The sequence below is a fragment of the Coregonus clupeaformis genome, chromosome 8 (genome assembly GCF_020615455.1).
Source record: "Coregonus clupeaformis isolate EN_2021a chromosome 8, ASM2061545v1, whole genome shotgun sequence".
NCBI classification, from domain to species: Eukaryota; Metazoa; Chordata; class Actinopteri; order Salmoniformes; family Salmonidae; genus Coregonus; species Coregonus clupeaformis.
Window position 1 is genome coordinate 40,636,312 of NC_059199.1, and position 16,858 is coordinate 40,653,169.

The 16,858-nt window shown below is 44.4% G+C and overlaps 1 protein-coding gene across 1 annotated transcript in view; it reads left to right on the forward strand.

Moving 5' to 3' along the window:
- LOC121572031 (endoplasmic reticulum membrane sensor NFE2L1) overlaps positions 1-16,858 on the forward strand; it is a 40,186-nt gene that overhangs the window by 16,428 nt on the left and 6,900 nt on the right. The window contains exons 2-3 of the mRNA XM_041883886.2: positions 11,190-11,288; positions 11,524-11,637. Of these exons, the coding sequence (XP_041739820.1) occupies positions 11,190-11,288; positions 11,524-11,637 (213 nt within the window). The remainder of the gene's footprint in view (positions 1-11,189; positions 11,289-11,523; positions 11,638-16,858) is intronic.

Genomic DNA, 16,858 nt, shown 5'->3' on the forward strand with positions numbered 1-16,858 from the left:
CCATGCTTTACGGTGGGAAATACACATGCGATGATCATCCGTTCACCCACACCGCGTCTCACAAAGACACGGCGGTTGGAACCAAAAATCTCCAATTTGGACTGCAGACCAAAGGACAAATTTCCACCGGTCTAATGTCCATTGCTCGTGTTTCTTGGCCCACGCAAGTCTCTTCTTCTTATTGGTGTCCTTTAGTAGTGGTTTCTTTGCAGAAATTCGACCTGATTTCACATAGTCTCCTCTGAACAGTTGATGTTGAGATGTGTCTGTTACTTGAACTCTGTGAAGCATTTATTTGGGCTGCAATTTCTGAGGCTGGTAACTCTGTAATGAATTTATCCTCAGCAGCAGAGGTAACTCTGGGTCTTCCATTCCTGTGGCGGTCCTCATGGAGAGCCAGTTTCATCATGGTGCTTGATGGTTTTTGTGACTGCACTTGAAGAAACTTTAGAAGTTCTTGACATTTTCCGGATTGACTGACCTTCATGTCTTAAAGTAATGAAGGACTATCGTTTCTCTTTGCTTATTTGAGCTGTTCTTGCCATAATATGGCCAAATTTGGTATTTTACCAAATAGGGCTATCTTCTGTATACCCCCCACCCACCCACCACCTTGTCACAACACAACAGATTGGCTCAAACGCATTAAGAAGGAAAGAAATTCCACAAATTAACTTTTAACAAGGCACACCTGTTAATTGAAATGCATTCCAGGTGACTACCTCATGAAGCTGGTTGAGAGAATGGCAAGAGTGTGCAAAGCTGTCATCAAGGCAAAGGGTGGCTATTTGAAGGTTACTATATGATTCCATATGTGTTATTTCATAGTTTTGATGTCTTCACTATTATTCTACAGTGTAAAAATAAAGAACCCTGGAATGAGACGTGCAGCTGTAATTGCTGCAAAAGGTGGCTCTACAAAGTATTGACTTTGGGGGGGTGAATAGTTATGCACGCTCAAGTTTTCTGAAAAAATATTTTTTGCATCTTCAAAGTGGTAGGCATGTTGTGTAAATCAAATGATACAAACCCCCCAAAAATCTATTTTAATTCCAGGTTGTAAGGCAACAAAATAGGAGAAATGCCAAGGGGGGTGAATACTTTCACAAGCCACTGTAAGTGGTGCAGAGCTTGTGGTCTAGCGGTAACCCCTCCCCTCTCCCCACTGAACACCAGGGTTAAATTCCCAGCTTCAACCCTTCAATCTGTTTCATTACAGCCTTATTCTAAAATAGATTAAATAAATAAAACATCCTCATCAATCTACATACAGTACCCCAAAATGACAAGGCAAAAACAGGTTTTTAGAAATGTTGGCAAATGTATTAAAAATACAAAACAGAAAATACCTTATTTCCATAAGTATTCAGACCCTTTGCTATGATACTCGAAATTGAGCTCAGGTGCATCCTGTTTCCATTGATCATCCTTGAGATGTTTCTACAACTTCATTGGAGTAACCCTGTGGTAAAATCAATTGATTGGACATGATTTGGAAAGGAGCACTCACACTGTCTATATAAGGTTCCACAGTTGACAGTGCAAGTCAGAGTAAAAAACAAGCCATGAGGTGGAAGGAATTGTCCGTAGAGTTCCAAGACAGGATTGTGTCGAGGCACAGATCTGGGGAAGGGTATCATAACATTTCTACAGCATTGAAGATCCCCAAGAACACAGTGGCCTCCATCATTCTTAAATGGAGGAAGTTTGGAACCACCAAGACTGTTGTGTGTAGATTGCTGAGGATTTTTACAAATTAATTTTAGAATAAGGCTGTAACGTAACAAAATGTGGAAAAAGTAAACGGGTCTGAATACTTTCTGAAGGCACTGTATGTACATACATACATACATACATACATACATACATACATACATACATACATACATACATACATACATACATACATACATACATACAGATGAAATTACAGCGCCGGAAGAAGATGGCTGCCGTTTTACAGCCCTCTAACCAATTGTACTATTATGTGTGTTTTTCCGCGTTATTTGTAATTTATTTTGTACATAATGTTTATGCCATCGTCTCTTATAACCAAAGAGAGCTTCTGGATATCAGGACAGCGATTACTCACCTCGCGTTGGACGAACACTTTTTCTTCAACGAGGCGTTCGCGAAGGATATTCTACAGACTCCAGACAAGGCCCAGATCCCCGTCATTCGCGTGAGGAAGAGACGGAGATACCGTGGACGTAGGTCGGGGTGCCTTGTAAAGATCCGACGGCGAACGAGTAAACTGCCTCTCCCATCAATCCTATTAGCCAACGTTCAAGCTTTGGATAATAAAATGGACGATTTAAGATTACGGTTATCCTACCAACGGGACATTAAAAACTGTAATATCTTATGTTTCACGGAGTCGTGGCTGAATGACAACAATGACAACATTCAGCTAGCAGGCTATACGCTACATCGGCAGGACAGAACGGCAGACTCGGGTAAGACGAGGGGTGGCGGTCTCTGTATTTTTGTAAACAACAGCTGGTGCACAAAATCAAATACTAAGGAAGTCTCAAGGTTTTGCTCGCCTGAGGTAGAGTATCTTATGATAAGCTGTAGACCACACTATTTACCAAGAGAGTTTTCATCTATACTTTTCATAGCTGTCTATTTACCACCACAAACCAATGCTGGCATTAAGATTGCACTGAATGAGTTGTACAAGGCCATTAATCAACAGGAAAACGCTCATCCAGATGCAGCGCTCCTAGTAGCAGGGGACTTTAATGCAGGGAAACTTAAATCCGTTCTACCTCATTTCTACCAGCATGTTAAATGTGCAACCAGAGGGGAAAAAACTCTAGACCACCTTTACTCCACACACAGAGACGCATACAAAGCTCTCCCTCGCCCTCCATTTGGCAAATCTGACCATAACTCTATCCTCCTGATTCCTGCTTATAAGCAAAAACTGAAGCAGGAAGCACCAGTGACTCGGCTAATAAAAAAGTGGTCAGATGACGCAGATGCTAAGCTACAGGACTGTTTTGCTAGCACAGACTGGAACATGTTCAGGGATTCTTCAGACAGCATTGAGGAGTACACCACATCAGTCACTGGCTTCATCAATAAGTGCATCGATGATGTCGTCCCCACAGTGACCGTACGTACATACCCCCAACCAGAAGCCATGGATTACAGGAAACATCCGCACTGAGCTAAAGGGTAGAGCTGCCGCTTTCAAGGAACGGGACTCTAACCCGGACGCTTATAAGAAATCCCGCTATGACCTCCGACGAACCATCAAACAGGCAAAGAGTCAATACAGGTCTAAGATTGAATCATACTACACTGGCTCTGACGCTCGTCGGATGTGGCAGGGCTTGAAAACTATTACAGACTACAAAGGGAAGCACAGCCGCGAGCTGCCCAGTGACACAAGCCTACCAGACGAGCTAAACCACTTCTATGCTCGCTCGAGGCAAGCAACACTGAAGCATGCATGAGAGCACCAGCTGTTCCGGACGACTATGTGATCACGCTCTCCGTAGCCGATGTGAGTAAGACTTTTAAGCAGGTCAACATTCACAAGGCCGCAGGGCCAGACGGATTACCAGGACGTGTACTCCGAGCATGTGCTGACCAACTGGCAAGTGTCTTCACTGACATTTTCAACATGTCCCTGACTGAGTCTGTAATACCAACATGTTTCAAGCAGACCACCATAGTCCCCGTGCCCAAGAACTCTAAGATAACCTGCCTAAATGACTACCGACCCGTGGCACTGACGTCTGTAGCCATGAAGTGCTTTGAAAGACTGGTCATGGCTCACATCAACAGCATAATCCCAGAAACCCTAGACCCACTCCAATTTGCATACCGCCCCAACAGATCCACAGATGATGCAATCTCTATCGCACTCCACACTGCCCTTTCCCACCTGGACAAGAGGAACACCTACGTGAGAATGCTATTCATTGACTACAGCTCAGCATTCAACACCATAGTGCCCTCAAAGCTCATCACTAAGCTAAGGATCCTGGGACTAAACACCTCCCTCTGCAACTGGATCCTGGACTTCCTGACGGGCCGCCCCCAGGTGGTAAGGGTAGGTAACAACACATCTGCCACACTGATCCTCAACACGGGGCCCCTCAGGGGTGCGTGCTCAGTCCCCCTCCTGTACTCTCTGTTCACCCATGACTGCATGGCCAGGCACGACTCCAACACCATCATTAAGTTTGCCGACGACACAACAGTGGTAGGCCTGATCACCGACAACGATGAGACAGCCTATAGGGGAGGAGGTCAGAGATCTGGCCGTGTGGTGCCAGGACAACAACCTCTCCCTCAACGTGACCAAGACAAAGGAGATGATTGTGGACTACAGGAAAAAAAAGAGGACTGAGCACGCCCCCATTCTCATCGACGGGGCTGTAGTGGAACAGGTTGAGAGCTTCAAGTTCCTTGGTGTCCACATCACCAACGAACTATCATGGTCCAAACACACCAAGACAGTCGTGAAGAGGGCACGACAAAGCCTATTCCCCCTCAGGAGACTAAAAAGATTTGGCATGGGTCCTCAGATCCTCAAAAAATTCTACAGCTGCACCATCGAGAGCATCCTGACTGGTTGCATCACCGCCTGGTATGGCAACTGCTTGGCCTCTGACCGCAAGGCACTACAGAGGGTAGTGCGTACGGCCCAGTACATCACTGGGGCAAAGCTCCCTGCCATCCAGGACCTCTATACCAGGCGGTGTCAGAGGAAGGCCCTCAAAATTGTCAAAGACTCCAGTCACCCTAGTCATAGACTGTTCTCTCTGCTACCGCACGGCAAGCGGTACCGGAGTGCCAAGTCTAGGTCCAAAGACTTCTCAACAGCTTCTACCCCCAAGCCATAAGACTCCTGAACAGCTAATCATGGCTACCCGGACTATTTGCACTGCCCCCCCCACCCCATCCCTTTTACGCTGCTGCTACTCTGTTAAGTATTTATGCATAGTCACTTTAACTCTACCCACATGTACATATTACCTCAACTAGCCGGTGCCCCCCGCACATTGACTATGCAACGGTACCCCCCTGTATATATAGCCTCCCTACTGTCACTTTATTCTATTGTATATATAGCCTCCCCTACTGTCACTTTATTTTTTACTTCTGCTCTTTTTTTCTCAACACTTTTTTGTTGTTGTTTTATTCTTACTTTTTGTTTAAAATAAATGCACTGTTGGTTAAGGGCTGTAAGTAAGCATTTCACTGTAATGTCTGCACCTGTTGTATTCGGCGCATGTGACCAATAAAATTTGATTTGATTTGATTTGATTTGACATACATACATACATACATACAGTGGGGAGAACAAGTATTTGATACACTGCCGATTTTGCAGGTTTTCCTACTTACAAAGCATGTAGAGGTCTGTAATTTTTATCATAGGTACACTTCAACTGTGAGAGATGGAATCTAAAACAAAAATCCAGAAAATCACATTGTATGATTTGTAAGTAATTAATTTGCATTTTATTGCATGACATAAGTATTTGATCACCTACCAACCAGTAAGAATTCCGGCTCTCACAGACCTGTTCGTTTTTCTTTAAGAAGCCCTCCTGTTCTCCACTCATTACCTGTATTAACTGCACCTGTTTGAACTCGTTACCTGTATAAAAGACACCTGTCCACACACTCAATCAAACAGACTCCAACCTCTCCACAATGTCCAAGACCAGAGAGCTGTGTAAGGACATCAGGGATAAAACTGTAGACCTGCACAAGGGTGGGATGGGCTACAGGACAATAGGCAAGCAGCTTGGTGAGAAGGCAACAACTGTTGGCACAATTATTAGAAAATGGAAGAAGTTAAAGATGACGGTCAATCACCCTCGGTCTGGGGCTCCATGCAATATCTCACCTCGTGGGGCATCAATGATCATAAGGAAGGTAAGGGATCAGCCCAGAACTACACGACAGGACATGGTCAATGACCTGAAGAGAGCTGGGACCACAGTCTCAAAGAAAACCATTAGTAACACACTACGCCGTCATGGATTAAAATCCTGCAGCGCACGCAAGGTCCCCCTGCTCAAGCCAGCGCATGTCCTGGCCCGTCTGAAGTTTGCCAATGACCATCTGGATGATCCAGAGGAGGAATGGGAGAAGGTCATGTGGTCTGATGAGACAAAATAGAGCTTTTTGGTCTAAACTCCACTCGCCATGTTTGGAGGAAGAAGAAGGATGAGTACAACCCCAAGAACACCATCCCAACCGTGAAGCATGGAGGTGGAAATATCATTATTTTGGGATGCTTTTCTGCAAAGGGGACAGGACGACTGCACCATATTGAGGGGAGGATGGATGGGGCCATGTATCGCGAGATCTTGGCCAACAACCTCCTTCCCTCAGTAAGAGCATTGAAGATGGGTCGTGGCTGGGTCTTCCAGCATGACAACGACCTGAAACACACAGCCAGGGCAACTAAGCAGTGGCTCCGTAAGAAGCATCTCAAGGTCCTGGAGTGGCCTAGCCAGTCTCCAGACCTGAACCCAATAGAGGGAGCTGAAAGTCCGTATTGCCCAGCGACAGCCCCGAAACCTGAAGGATCTGGAGAAGGTCTGTATGGAGGAGTGAGCCAAAATCCCTGCTGCAGTGTGTGCAAACCTGGTTAAGACCTACAGGAAACGTATAATCACTGTAATTGCAAACAAAGGTTTCTGTACCAAATATTAAGTTCTGCTTTTCTGATGTATCAAATACTTATGTCATGCAATAAAATTGATATTAATTACTTAAAAATCATACAATGTGATTTTCTGGATTTTTGTTTTAGATTCCGTCTCTCACAGTTGAAGTGTACCTATGATAAAAATTACAGACCTCTACATGCTTTGTAAGTAGGAAAACCTGCAAAATCGACAGTGTATCAAATACTTGTTCTCCCCACTGTACATACATACATACATACATACATACAGTTGAAGTCAGAAGTTTACATCTGACTTCCACTCCAAAAATGTCTTGTTAACAAACTATAGTTTTGGCAAGTCAGTTAGGACATCTACTTTGTGCATGACCCAAGTAATTTTTCCAACAATTGTTTACAGACAGATTATTTCACTTATAACTCACTGTTTCACAATTTCAGTGGGTCAAAAGTTTACATACACACTAAGTTGACGGTGCCTTTATTCAGCTTGGAAAATTCCAGAAAATGTCATGGCTTTAGAAGCTTCTGATAGGCTAATTGACATCATTTGAGTCAATTGGAGGTGTACCTGTAGATGTATTTCAAGGCCTACCTTCAAACTCAGTGCCTCTTTGCTTGACATCATGGGAAAATCAAAAGAAATCAGCCAAGACCTCAGAAAACAAATGGTAGACCTCCACAAGTCTGGTTCATCCTTGGGAGCAATTTCCAAACGCCTGAAGGTACCACGTTCATCTGTACAAACAATAATAAGCAAGTATAAACACCATGGGACCACGCAGCCGTCATACCGCTCAGGAAGGAGACGCGTTCTGTCTCCTAGAGATGAATGTACTTTGGTGTGAAAAGTGCAAATCAATCCCAGAACAATCGCAAAGGACCTTGTGAAGATGCTGGAGGAAACAGGTACAAAAGTATCTATATCCACAGTAAAACGAGTCCTATATCGACTGCTTAGCAAGGAAGAAGCCACTGCTCCAAAACAGCCATTAAAAAAGCCAGACTACGGTTTACAACTGCACATGGGGACAAAGATCGTACTTTTTGGAGAAATGTCCTCTGGTCTGATGAAACAAAAATAGAACTGTTTGGCCATAATGACCATCGTTATGTTTGGAGGAAAAAGGGGGACGCTTGCAAGCCGAAGAACACCATCCCAACCGTGAAGCACAGGGGTGGCAGCATCATGCTGTAGGGGTGCTTTGCTGCAAGAGGGACTGGTGCACTTCACAAAATAGATGGCATCATGAGGAAGGAAAAGCTTGGTCACAAATGGGTCTCCAAATGGACAGTGACCCCAAGCATATTTCCCAAAGTTGTGGCAAAATGGCTTAAGGACAAGAAAATCAAGGTATTGGAGTGGTCATCACAAAGCCCTGACCTCAATCCTATAGAACATTTGTGGGAAGAACTGAAAAAGCGTGTGCGAGCAAGGAGGCCTACAAACCTGACTCGGTTACACCAGCTCTGTCAGGAGGAATGGGCCAAAATTCACCCAACTTATTGTGGGAAGCTTGTGGAAGGCTACCCGAACGTTTGACCCAAGTTAAACAATTTAAAGGCAATGCTACCAAATACTAATTGAGTGTACGTAAACTTCTGACCCACTGGGAATGTGATGAAAGAAATAAAAGCTGAAAAAAATAATTCTCTCTACTATTATTCGGACATTTCACATTCTTAAAATAAAGTGGTGATCCTAACTGACCTAAGACAGGGAATTTTTACTAGGATTAAATGTCAGGAATTGTGAAAAACTGAGTTTAAATGTATTTGGCTAAGGTGTATGTAAACTTCCGACTTCAACTGTAGGTCGTTTTTGGGGGGGGCTCAAAACAGGTGGGGCTCTGAATGATGGGTCGCCACTGCCTGTTATGCTACTATAGGGGCATTGTTTCAGAAATAATGGCTAGGCTGGTGGGCTCACTCAACCTTGAATAGGCTAACAGTTGGTTTAATCTCAATGGCTTCTATGGCTAATAGTGTTGTCACGATACCAGATTTTTTAACTTCAATACCGATAACAGGTTTAGTATCATAATACTCGATACCAAAACGATACCACAGCAAAAAAAGAAAGCGCATTAGCTAAAGTCACAGAATAACCACTGGGTTAAATTTTTCTAAACATTTAACAAAATGTTTAACTGTTAGAACAAATATAATATAATATATTTGATGTTCAACTTCTTGCAAAAATAAAACACCATATTAAATAACAGAATACCTTCAATTTTCTTATGCAATACCATATCGGAGACTCTGAGCAGACATAATCATTTTAAAAGTACATTTAAACTGTTTAAAAATATATTTGATACATTTCAGGGTTAATTTGCTCATATATGGCCATAATATTGGGTCAAATGACATTCATTTAGACCTATGATTCATTATTAATTACAGCTAAATCATTTAATGTATTAAATGAATGGTTTAGTTGCAAAACTACAAACACTGAAGCTCATTTCTGCAATAGTCTACACACCATAGAAATACAATGGAAGTTACATGGCATACTACGATTCCCAGAGTGCATTTCACTTCCCAGGGTGCAATCCTCTGCCAAGGGCCATCAGTAGTTACCACAGCCACAAAGTCAGAAATCCTGCCTATTTCCACAGTTTGTCATCTGGAAATCGGATATTAAACCTAACCACACTGCTAACCTTATGTCTAACCTTTAAATAAAGACCAAAAAGTTCATTTTTGTTTATATAAATTTTTATGATATAGCCATATATATTTTGACTGTGTGGCTGTGGTAACTAGTGAAAACCAGAGGGCAATTGGCTTGGCTAGTGGTTACTGCTAGCAAGCCCAGACAAGGTAGTCCTAAATATATTGCTGTCAAGTAATGAATGCATTTCACATTACTGTTGGGTTTGCAATTATATTATAATGCTCACATGAAAGTGATACTGAATATATACTGAGTATACCAAACATTAGGAACACCTTCCTAATAGTGAGTTGCAACCCCCGTCCCCGCCTTTTGACCTCATAATAGCCTCAATTCATCAGGGCATGGACTCTATAAGGTGTCAAGCATTCCACAGGGATGCTGGCCCATGTTGACTTCAATGCTTCCCACAGTTGTGTCAAGTTGGCTGGATGTCCTTTGGGTGGTGGAGCATTCATGATACACACAGGAAACTGTTGCACGTGAATAACCCAGCAGCGTTGCAGTTCTTGACACACTCAAACTGGTGCCCCTGGCACCTACTACCATACCCCGTTCAAAGGCACTTAAATCTTTGGTCTTGACCATTCACCCTCTGAATGGCACACATACACAATCCATGTCTCAATTGTCTCGAGGCTTAAAAATCCTTCTTTAACCTGTCTCCTCCCCTTCATCTACACTGATTTTGAAATGGATTTAACAGATTACATCAATAAGGGATCATAGCTTTCACCTGGATTCACCAATCTATTTCATGGAAAGAGCAGGTGTTCTTCAAGCGGCTATATGTAACTTTTTGGGCGTCCTGACCAAATTCACATAGAATGTGTGTTATAGATCGGTCAATCTCATTGAAAGCAAGTCTTAATAAGCGGTAGATCTGTTCTATGTGCTCTTTTTCTGTGCTTCCCGTCTTACGTTTCCAGTCCTTTACTTTAGGGTTTCTGCACCAGCTTCAAACAGCTGAAAATACAATTATTTTTGGTTATGGAAAATATATTTCACAGCGGTTTAGATGGTACAACAATTTTCTACACTATACTTGTTTGTTTAGTCACATAAACTAAAATTAGGCAAGCTATTTGAATTTTATCAACCAGGAAATGGCGCAGCGTTTCTGCAAAGTGCATCTTTAATGTTTTGTATACTCAGTGTATGTTCATGTCATTGTCACTCCAAAGTTCTTTAAATTTAGTAGAATAACGACAACGTTACAATGGAAATGTTATGTGTAAAATAGTTTGGCATTTTGCAACTAAACCTCCCTTGCCTGCACTGCTTTGTAACATCTTTTGCTTAGTTGTTTCAGTGGGCTGGCCATCAACTGCTCAGTAATCAAAGTATTCCCATAGTTCGATTCTGCAGCCAGTTTTGTCAACAAGCTGTGGGCGTTGAGTTATGTTTTCGTTAGAAGAAGCCATGCTGTCGGCATTTTCTGTCTCTCGCTTGCTTCTCAAAAGTGGCTCGCGCTGTGTCAGCTGCAGCCTGCCTAGCTACTGCCCCCTTGAGAAGATTGACAAATTACTAGACAGACTCGATCCTCTCAATCCGTATATGACGCAAGACACATTTAACAGAAGTACAGAAAGTAACAAATTCTAGTACCTAAAAGTTTTTCATATTCTAGTATCGGGGGGGGGGAAAGGTACAGAAGTTTCGGTATACCGTGCAACACTAATGGCTAACAAATGTCTTTCTTTGGCCTGTTGTTTCTCCCCACCTTCATCTTCTGTCCCCTTTCTTCCCTTTCATCTGGACTCTTATCTTTCTTTCTCTCTACTTCTCACTTCTTCCATTTATTCTTGTCGTTCCTTTTCTGTCTTTTCCTGTTATCAGGAGGTTGAGTTACTGAATGGGCAGATCGATGGTGATGAAGCCAGAGAGGAACCCGTTCCCCTGACCCAGCTGGCTCTCAGTTCAGCACTAGAACAAGAGGTACATACAGCGAAGAGACAAAATAAAAATAAATGTGTCTTGGAATGTAGGCTAGCTAGATTACAAGTAGGCATGCCTTCATTTATCATACTATTTGCTCAGTGTGATGACCCTCATGTTTTGTGTGTAATAGGTGCTATGCTTGCCTTGTCACATGTTTTCATTGTGTGCATGTCACATGTTTTTCGTCACAGATTTTCCAGTGTTTGTTGACTGTGTGTGTTGTTGATTCCAGGGTTTGTTCACTAGCGGAGCTTCTCTCGCTTGCCCTGAGGACCCCCCTCCCCCTGCCATCGACATCCACCAGCACTGGAGCCACTTCCTGTCTCTACCCGTCTCTGAATTTGACGTAAGTGGTGTCGGTTGATGATGATGTCATGGTGATATTTGGCAATAGAGAAGGCGATTTGAAATAGTTAGTTAGGTAAAATGGTTCCCTTTGTCAGTCAGTTTCGGTACATACTATGGGGGAGTCGTATTCTTGCGACTTCAGTTGAAGGATCTACAATCACGCCTGAAAAGGCCAATGAAATTCGCGCCTCGCTGGAAGCCCCGCCTTCCACGGGTGATAAGCATGAGGCTCAGATTAATTTCTTCAATTATTCTGCTCTTCACCTCGGTGTGAACAAGAACGATTCAGGCTACTAAAACAAACAATTGGGAAACGAGACTGTCTTGTGTTGCGCCAACTAAACTGTCCCATAGTAGTAGAGCGTGCTCACGCCCTGGATGTTGTGTGCGGAAGGTTGTACTTGTTCTCATACGTTTTCGAATCACAAACAATTAGTTATTTTTTAATTTCCAGGCGCAATGAGTAAGATGGCTAAGAAAACGACCGAGACGACGATGGCAAAGCCGGGTTCTGGGTCGAGATCATGCCCCAGTCAGGCAGTTATAGCATTTCTCTGAAAGATACTTACGCTCTGTGTATTTTGTCTCGGCTTGGAGCACGCTCAGGGGGCCCTCGCTCAAACCATTGTCACGTACTGCGTACAAACTCTCTGGAAACACGTGTAGCATTCTTGAGGAAGCTTGGAATTACCGATGGCAACTTTCCTTTGTTGGATGCCGGTACTTTGGCTGGGACCAAGGTGCAGGAAGCGGAGATGGATTAGGTGGTCGGAGCAAATGTCTTGTCTGCATGGGCTTGGGATATGCGGTGGCTACCTGTGCCCAACCGTGCTCCTGTGTGCTCTGTCACCAGTTACGGGAGGCTACTCGAAGAGAGAAGGCGGCCAGGTTCGGTGGGTGCCCCCCGCCGCCTGTGTCTGCCTTGGTCAAACACCGCTTGCCTCTCTTCCCAGACTTGTTGATGAAGAGTCCGGTCCCACTTCAGTGATCTGGTCCTACGTGGACTTTCGAGACTGGGCTAGCTAAACGAGCGCTGCATAGCGTGCTAGCCAAGTTGGGTAACTCGCTGAGGCGGACTAGCTACTGTATTACTAGCTATTACTGCCTCCCCTCAGTGGAGTTGCTGGGGTAGCTCTCTTGTTTAGTATACGTAGCGTTAAGTCGCTTGGTTATTCTAAACGGACCGTGCTGCAGTCAGTCTAGCTAGGCAAGCTATACGCTAAAAAGCCTCCTGGCTAACGTCGGCTAGCATGATTAACTTCTGGCGAATGAAACTTACTAGCTTTCCCCCGGCGTTATGGTAACCCCATTCCTATTTTCAGTTCCTGGAGTGAAGGAAACGGTGTTTGCGTGCTCCTCAGATGAAGAAGCAGCTCCCCGAGCACTTGGCTGGGGTAACCCCCGGAGCGAGGGGCTTTGGCACGGGTCTGAGTGACCAGTGCACCCCTCCGCAAAGACATTGCTGTGACAACAGCAAACGGGCTACTACGTCAGCCATTGCCAGAGCCCCCCTGAGCACTTAAAGGGGCCGGGCTTCATGCAGGCTATGCAGTCTTACGGAAGCACAATGTATGTTGGAAGCTTGTCCATGTTTAATGCTGCCCCATCTGTTACCCCACATTCCACGGTGTTCACAGGGTTCAAGGTCTATATCAATCTCCCCACAGTGAGAGTGATAAGTTGGGTCACTGTCCACAAGGGGGCGACCCTCCCCCATAGGTGGCTCATTATTGGGATTCATTGCTGATTCCTACCTGTAGCTCACTAGTACCTATGAGGTGTCTAGGGATACAGGTTATGGGCTCTATAGGCGATGAGTTGTTTCTAGCGGAGTCAAAGGAACGAGCAGGGTTGGACACGACCACGCTGTATCCCACACTCCTGGGAATTAGATACAATTATGAATCGCCCATCTGTTACAACAGAAGGGGTCCGTTTTTCAGAGCTGTCTGTCCCATTCCCAGCTAGGTTACAAGGCGCTCTGTCGCCAGTACCTATGACTGGTCGTTATTAGTGTGGTGATGTAGTGTTCACTACGGTAGTCGTCTGTAGCTCAGCTGGTAGAGCACGGCGCTTGTAACGCCAAGGTAGTGGGTTCGATCCCCGGGACCACCCATACACAAAAAAAAATGTATGCACGCATGACTGTAAATCGCTTTGGATAAAAGCGTCTGCTAAATGGCATATTATATTATTATTATTATTATTATATTATACTAAAGAATCACTTTGGAATCTGAAAAGACGCGTATCCCAAAAGCATAATGGTGTACTTACTAGTACGTGCACATGCTAACAGAAAGGAATGAGGTGGGTAGATAGCTAAGTCTGTCATTGTAGCAAAGTATTTATAAACTAAACATCAGATCTGTTAAAAGTTATATCTATATAATAGGCTATCATTGATTTTGGTCCAATAGGGCTAACATATTACCTAATTTAAGGAGCTTTCTGTTTTGATAGGGTTATTTTTTAAATTTAATTTCTGAATCCCTGCCCAGCCTAAAGAGTGGCCTGAAGGCTGTTTAGCATCCCCAGTGGCTTTACAAGCGCTGAAGGGGTATTCTCTGCTGCTGACCTTGTCTCCAGGCACCATCGCATGAGCCTGAAGCCAGACTCTGGCCAAACTCCTGTTTCTAAAAATGTATTCAAAGGCACCAAATGGTAGGTCCAGGTGGTCACACAAATAGATGGGTGTTGGTTAAATTGTGAATTTTTTTTATGAATGGAGCGAATTTGGAACGGCAGTTTTATTTATTTTTGTGAGCGAGGAGAGGTTTTTAGAGGAATGGTTGGAAAGGACGTGGAGCTGCTTGCAAGCACGGCTCCGTGAGCGATGAGCGGGATTTCCGACGCTCAACTCCGCTCACATACTCTGGCTCTGACCAATGGCTCGCATGCGCAGTGTCGCCCTAGATCATATGACCAGTGACATCCGGGTACAGGCTATAATTTGTTGTGCGTACCCCACCCTTCTGCGTAGTCATCACTTCGACTGTTCCCCAGGCCTCAGCGACAGTTTTAAGGGAGGAAATATACTCTTGTCTCCAGAAACTGGCTATCCGAGTGGGTCCTATGAAGAAGATCCGGAACGGCTGGTACAGCCGGTATTTCCTGGTTACGAAAAGGGACGGGACTTTGCGTCCCATTCTAAACCTACGTGCCCTCAGCAAGCACCTCAGTCTACAAACTCAGAATGATCAAAAGTCGCTGGCTATTACAGCGATTGGCTGGTGGTGGCAGAGTCCATAGGGAAAGCAGTTTTACACACATCCATGCTACTGTCCCATATTCAGTCTAGGCTTCATAAGAAACCAGAAAAATAGCTGTCGGACTCCATCTCAGCACATTCCGTTTCTGGGTATCGAACTAGACTCACTCACGTATCATGCTTTTCAATCCCCACGGAGGGTGCCCGGGTTCCGTCTCTGCTTAGGCAAATTTCAGCGGGGTTACAGTGCGTCTTCATCAGTTCCTATGCCTACTAGGGATGATTGCTTCTGTGATGGAAGTCGTTCCCGTGGGGCTTTTGTTGATACGGCCCTTCCAGCCACTCACCTGGACGCATCTCGCAGCCTAAACCGGTCGCTTCTGGGGTCCCTGTCAGGCCAACGGGCCATGGCCCAGTAGTGGGACCCTCTGCTGTTGTCAGGGGACTCCCATGGGCTGAGTTGTATCCCGCAAGGTGATCACAAAAGACTCATCCACCCGAGGGTGGGGTGCACTGTACGAAGGTAACTCGATTCGGGGGGGGGGTATAGACAAATAAAAATTACCTGGAGTATCTGACGCTCAGGCGCTTTCCCCGTTTTTTGTCGGGCCGGCTTGTGCTGGTCAGAACCGACTATGTCAGTGGTGGCGTGCATCAACAGATGGGAGAGACTGTCTCTCTCCCTCCTAACCTTGGCTCGCTCCCTATTGCTGGGGAGCATTGCACACATACTTTCGCTTTGGGCGACGCATGACCCCGGTTGCCTCAACTCTGTTGCAGAACTTTTATACAGGTTAGGACTCTCTCTCAGGAGTGGAGGCTCTCCCAGGTATGGGACATTTTTGGCAGGGCCGACGTAGACACTATAACCCAACGCAACTATACCAGTCGGAGAGGGGAGTGAACTACTGTGAACTGTTACTGCTTCTAAGGTGAGTGCTGAGTAGATAGAAACTTGCCCGCTCAATAAAGAGCCAAAAATGCGCACTGGCCATATACTGTTGCGTGGAGTGTCGTGACAAACAATGGATGCTATGCCCAAATGTAAAGCAAGTCGTGTGCTAAGAACGTTCAAACTATGTGTTAACGTTACAGCAGTGAATCCCACAATATCTGATGTTATATTAGCTTTTTGCGAAGGGTATTCCTCAAGCTTTGTCATTCAAATGTTTTCAGAGACACTAAAAAAACATAGTAGGTTACAAAGTAGCGCTTCGTAGATACATTTTGATGTTTGGGTTGTCACTTGTCAGGAACTCGTCCAAATTCACAGTTCTATTTTTGTTTCATCAAACCAGAGGACATTTCTCCAAAAAGTACGATCTTTGTCCCCATGTGCAGTTGCAAACCGTAGTCTGTCTTTTTTATGGCGGTTTTGGAGCTGTGGCTTCTTCCTTGCTGAGTGGCCTTTCAGGTTATGTCGATATAGGACTTGTTTTACTGTGGATATAGATACTTTTGTACCTGTTTCCTCCAGCATCTTCACAAGGTCCTTTGCTGCTGTTCTGGGATTGATTTGCACTTTTCGCACCAAAGTACGTTAATCTCTAGGAGACAGAACACGTCTCCTTCCTGAGCGGTATGACGGCTGCGTGGTCCCATGGTGTTTATACAGTGGGGGGAAAAAGTATTTAGTCAGCCACCAATTGTGCAAGTTCTCCCACTTAAAAAGATGAGAGAGGCCTGTAATTTTCATCATAGGTACACGTCAACTATGACAGACAAAATGAGAAAAAAAATCCAGAAAATCACATTGTAGGATTTTTTATGAATTTATATGCAAATTATGGTGGAAAATAAGTATTTGGTCAATAACAAAAGTTTCTCAATACTTTGTTATATACCCTTTGTTGGCAATGACACAGGTCAAACGTTTTCTGTAAGTCTTCACAAGGTTTTCACACACTGTTGCTGGTATTTTGGCCCATTCCTCCATGCAGATCTCCTCTAGAGCAGTGATGTTTTGGGGCTGTCGCTGGGCAACACGGACTTTCAACTCCCTCCAAAG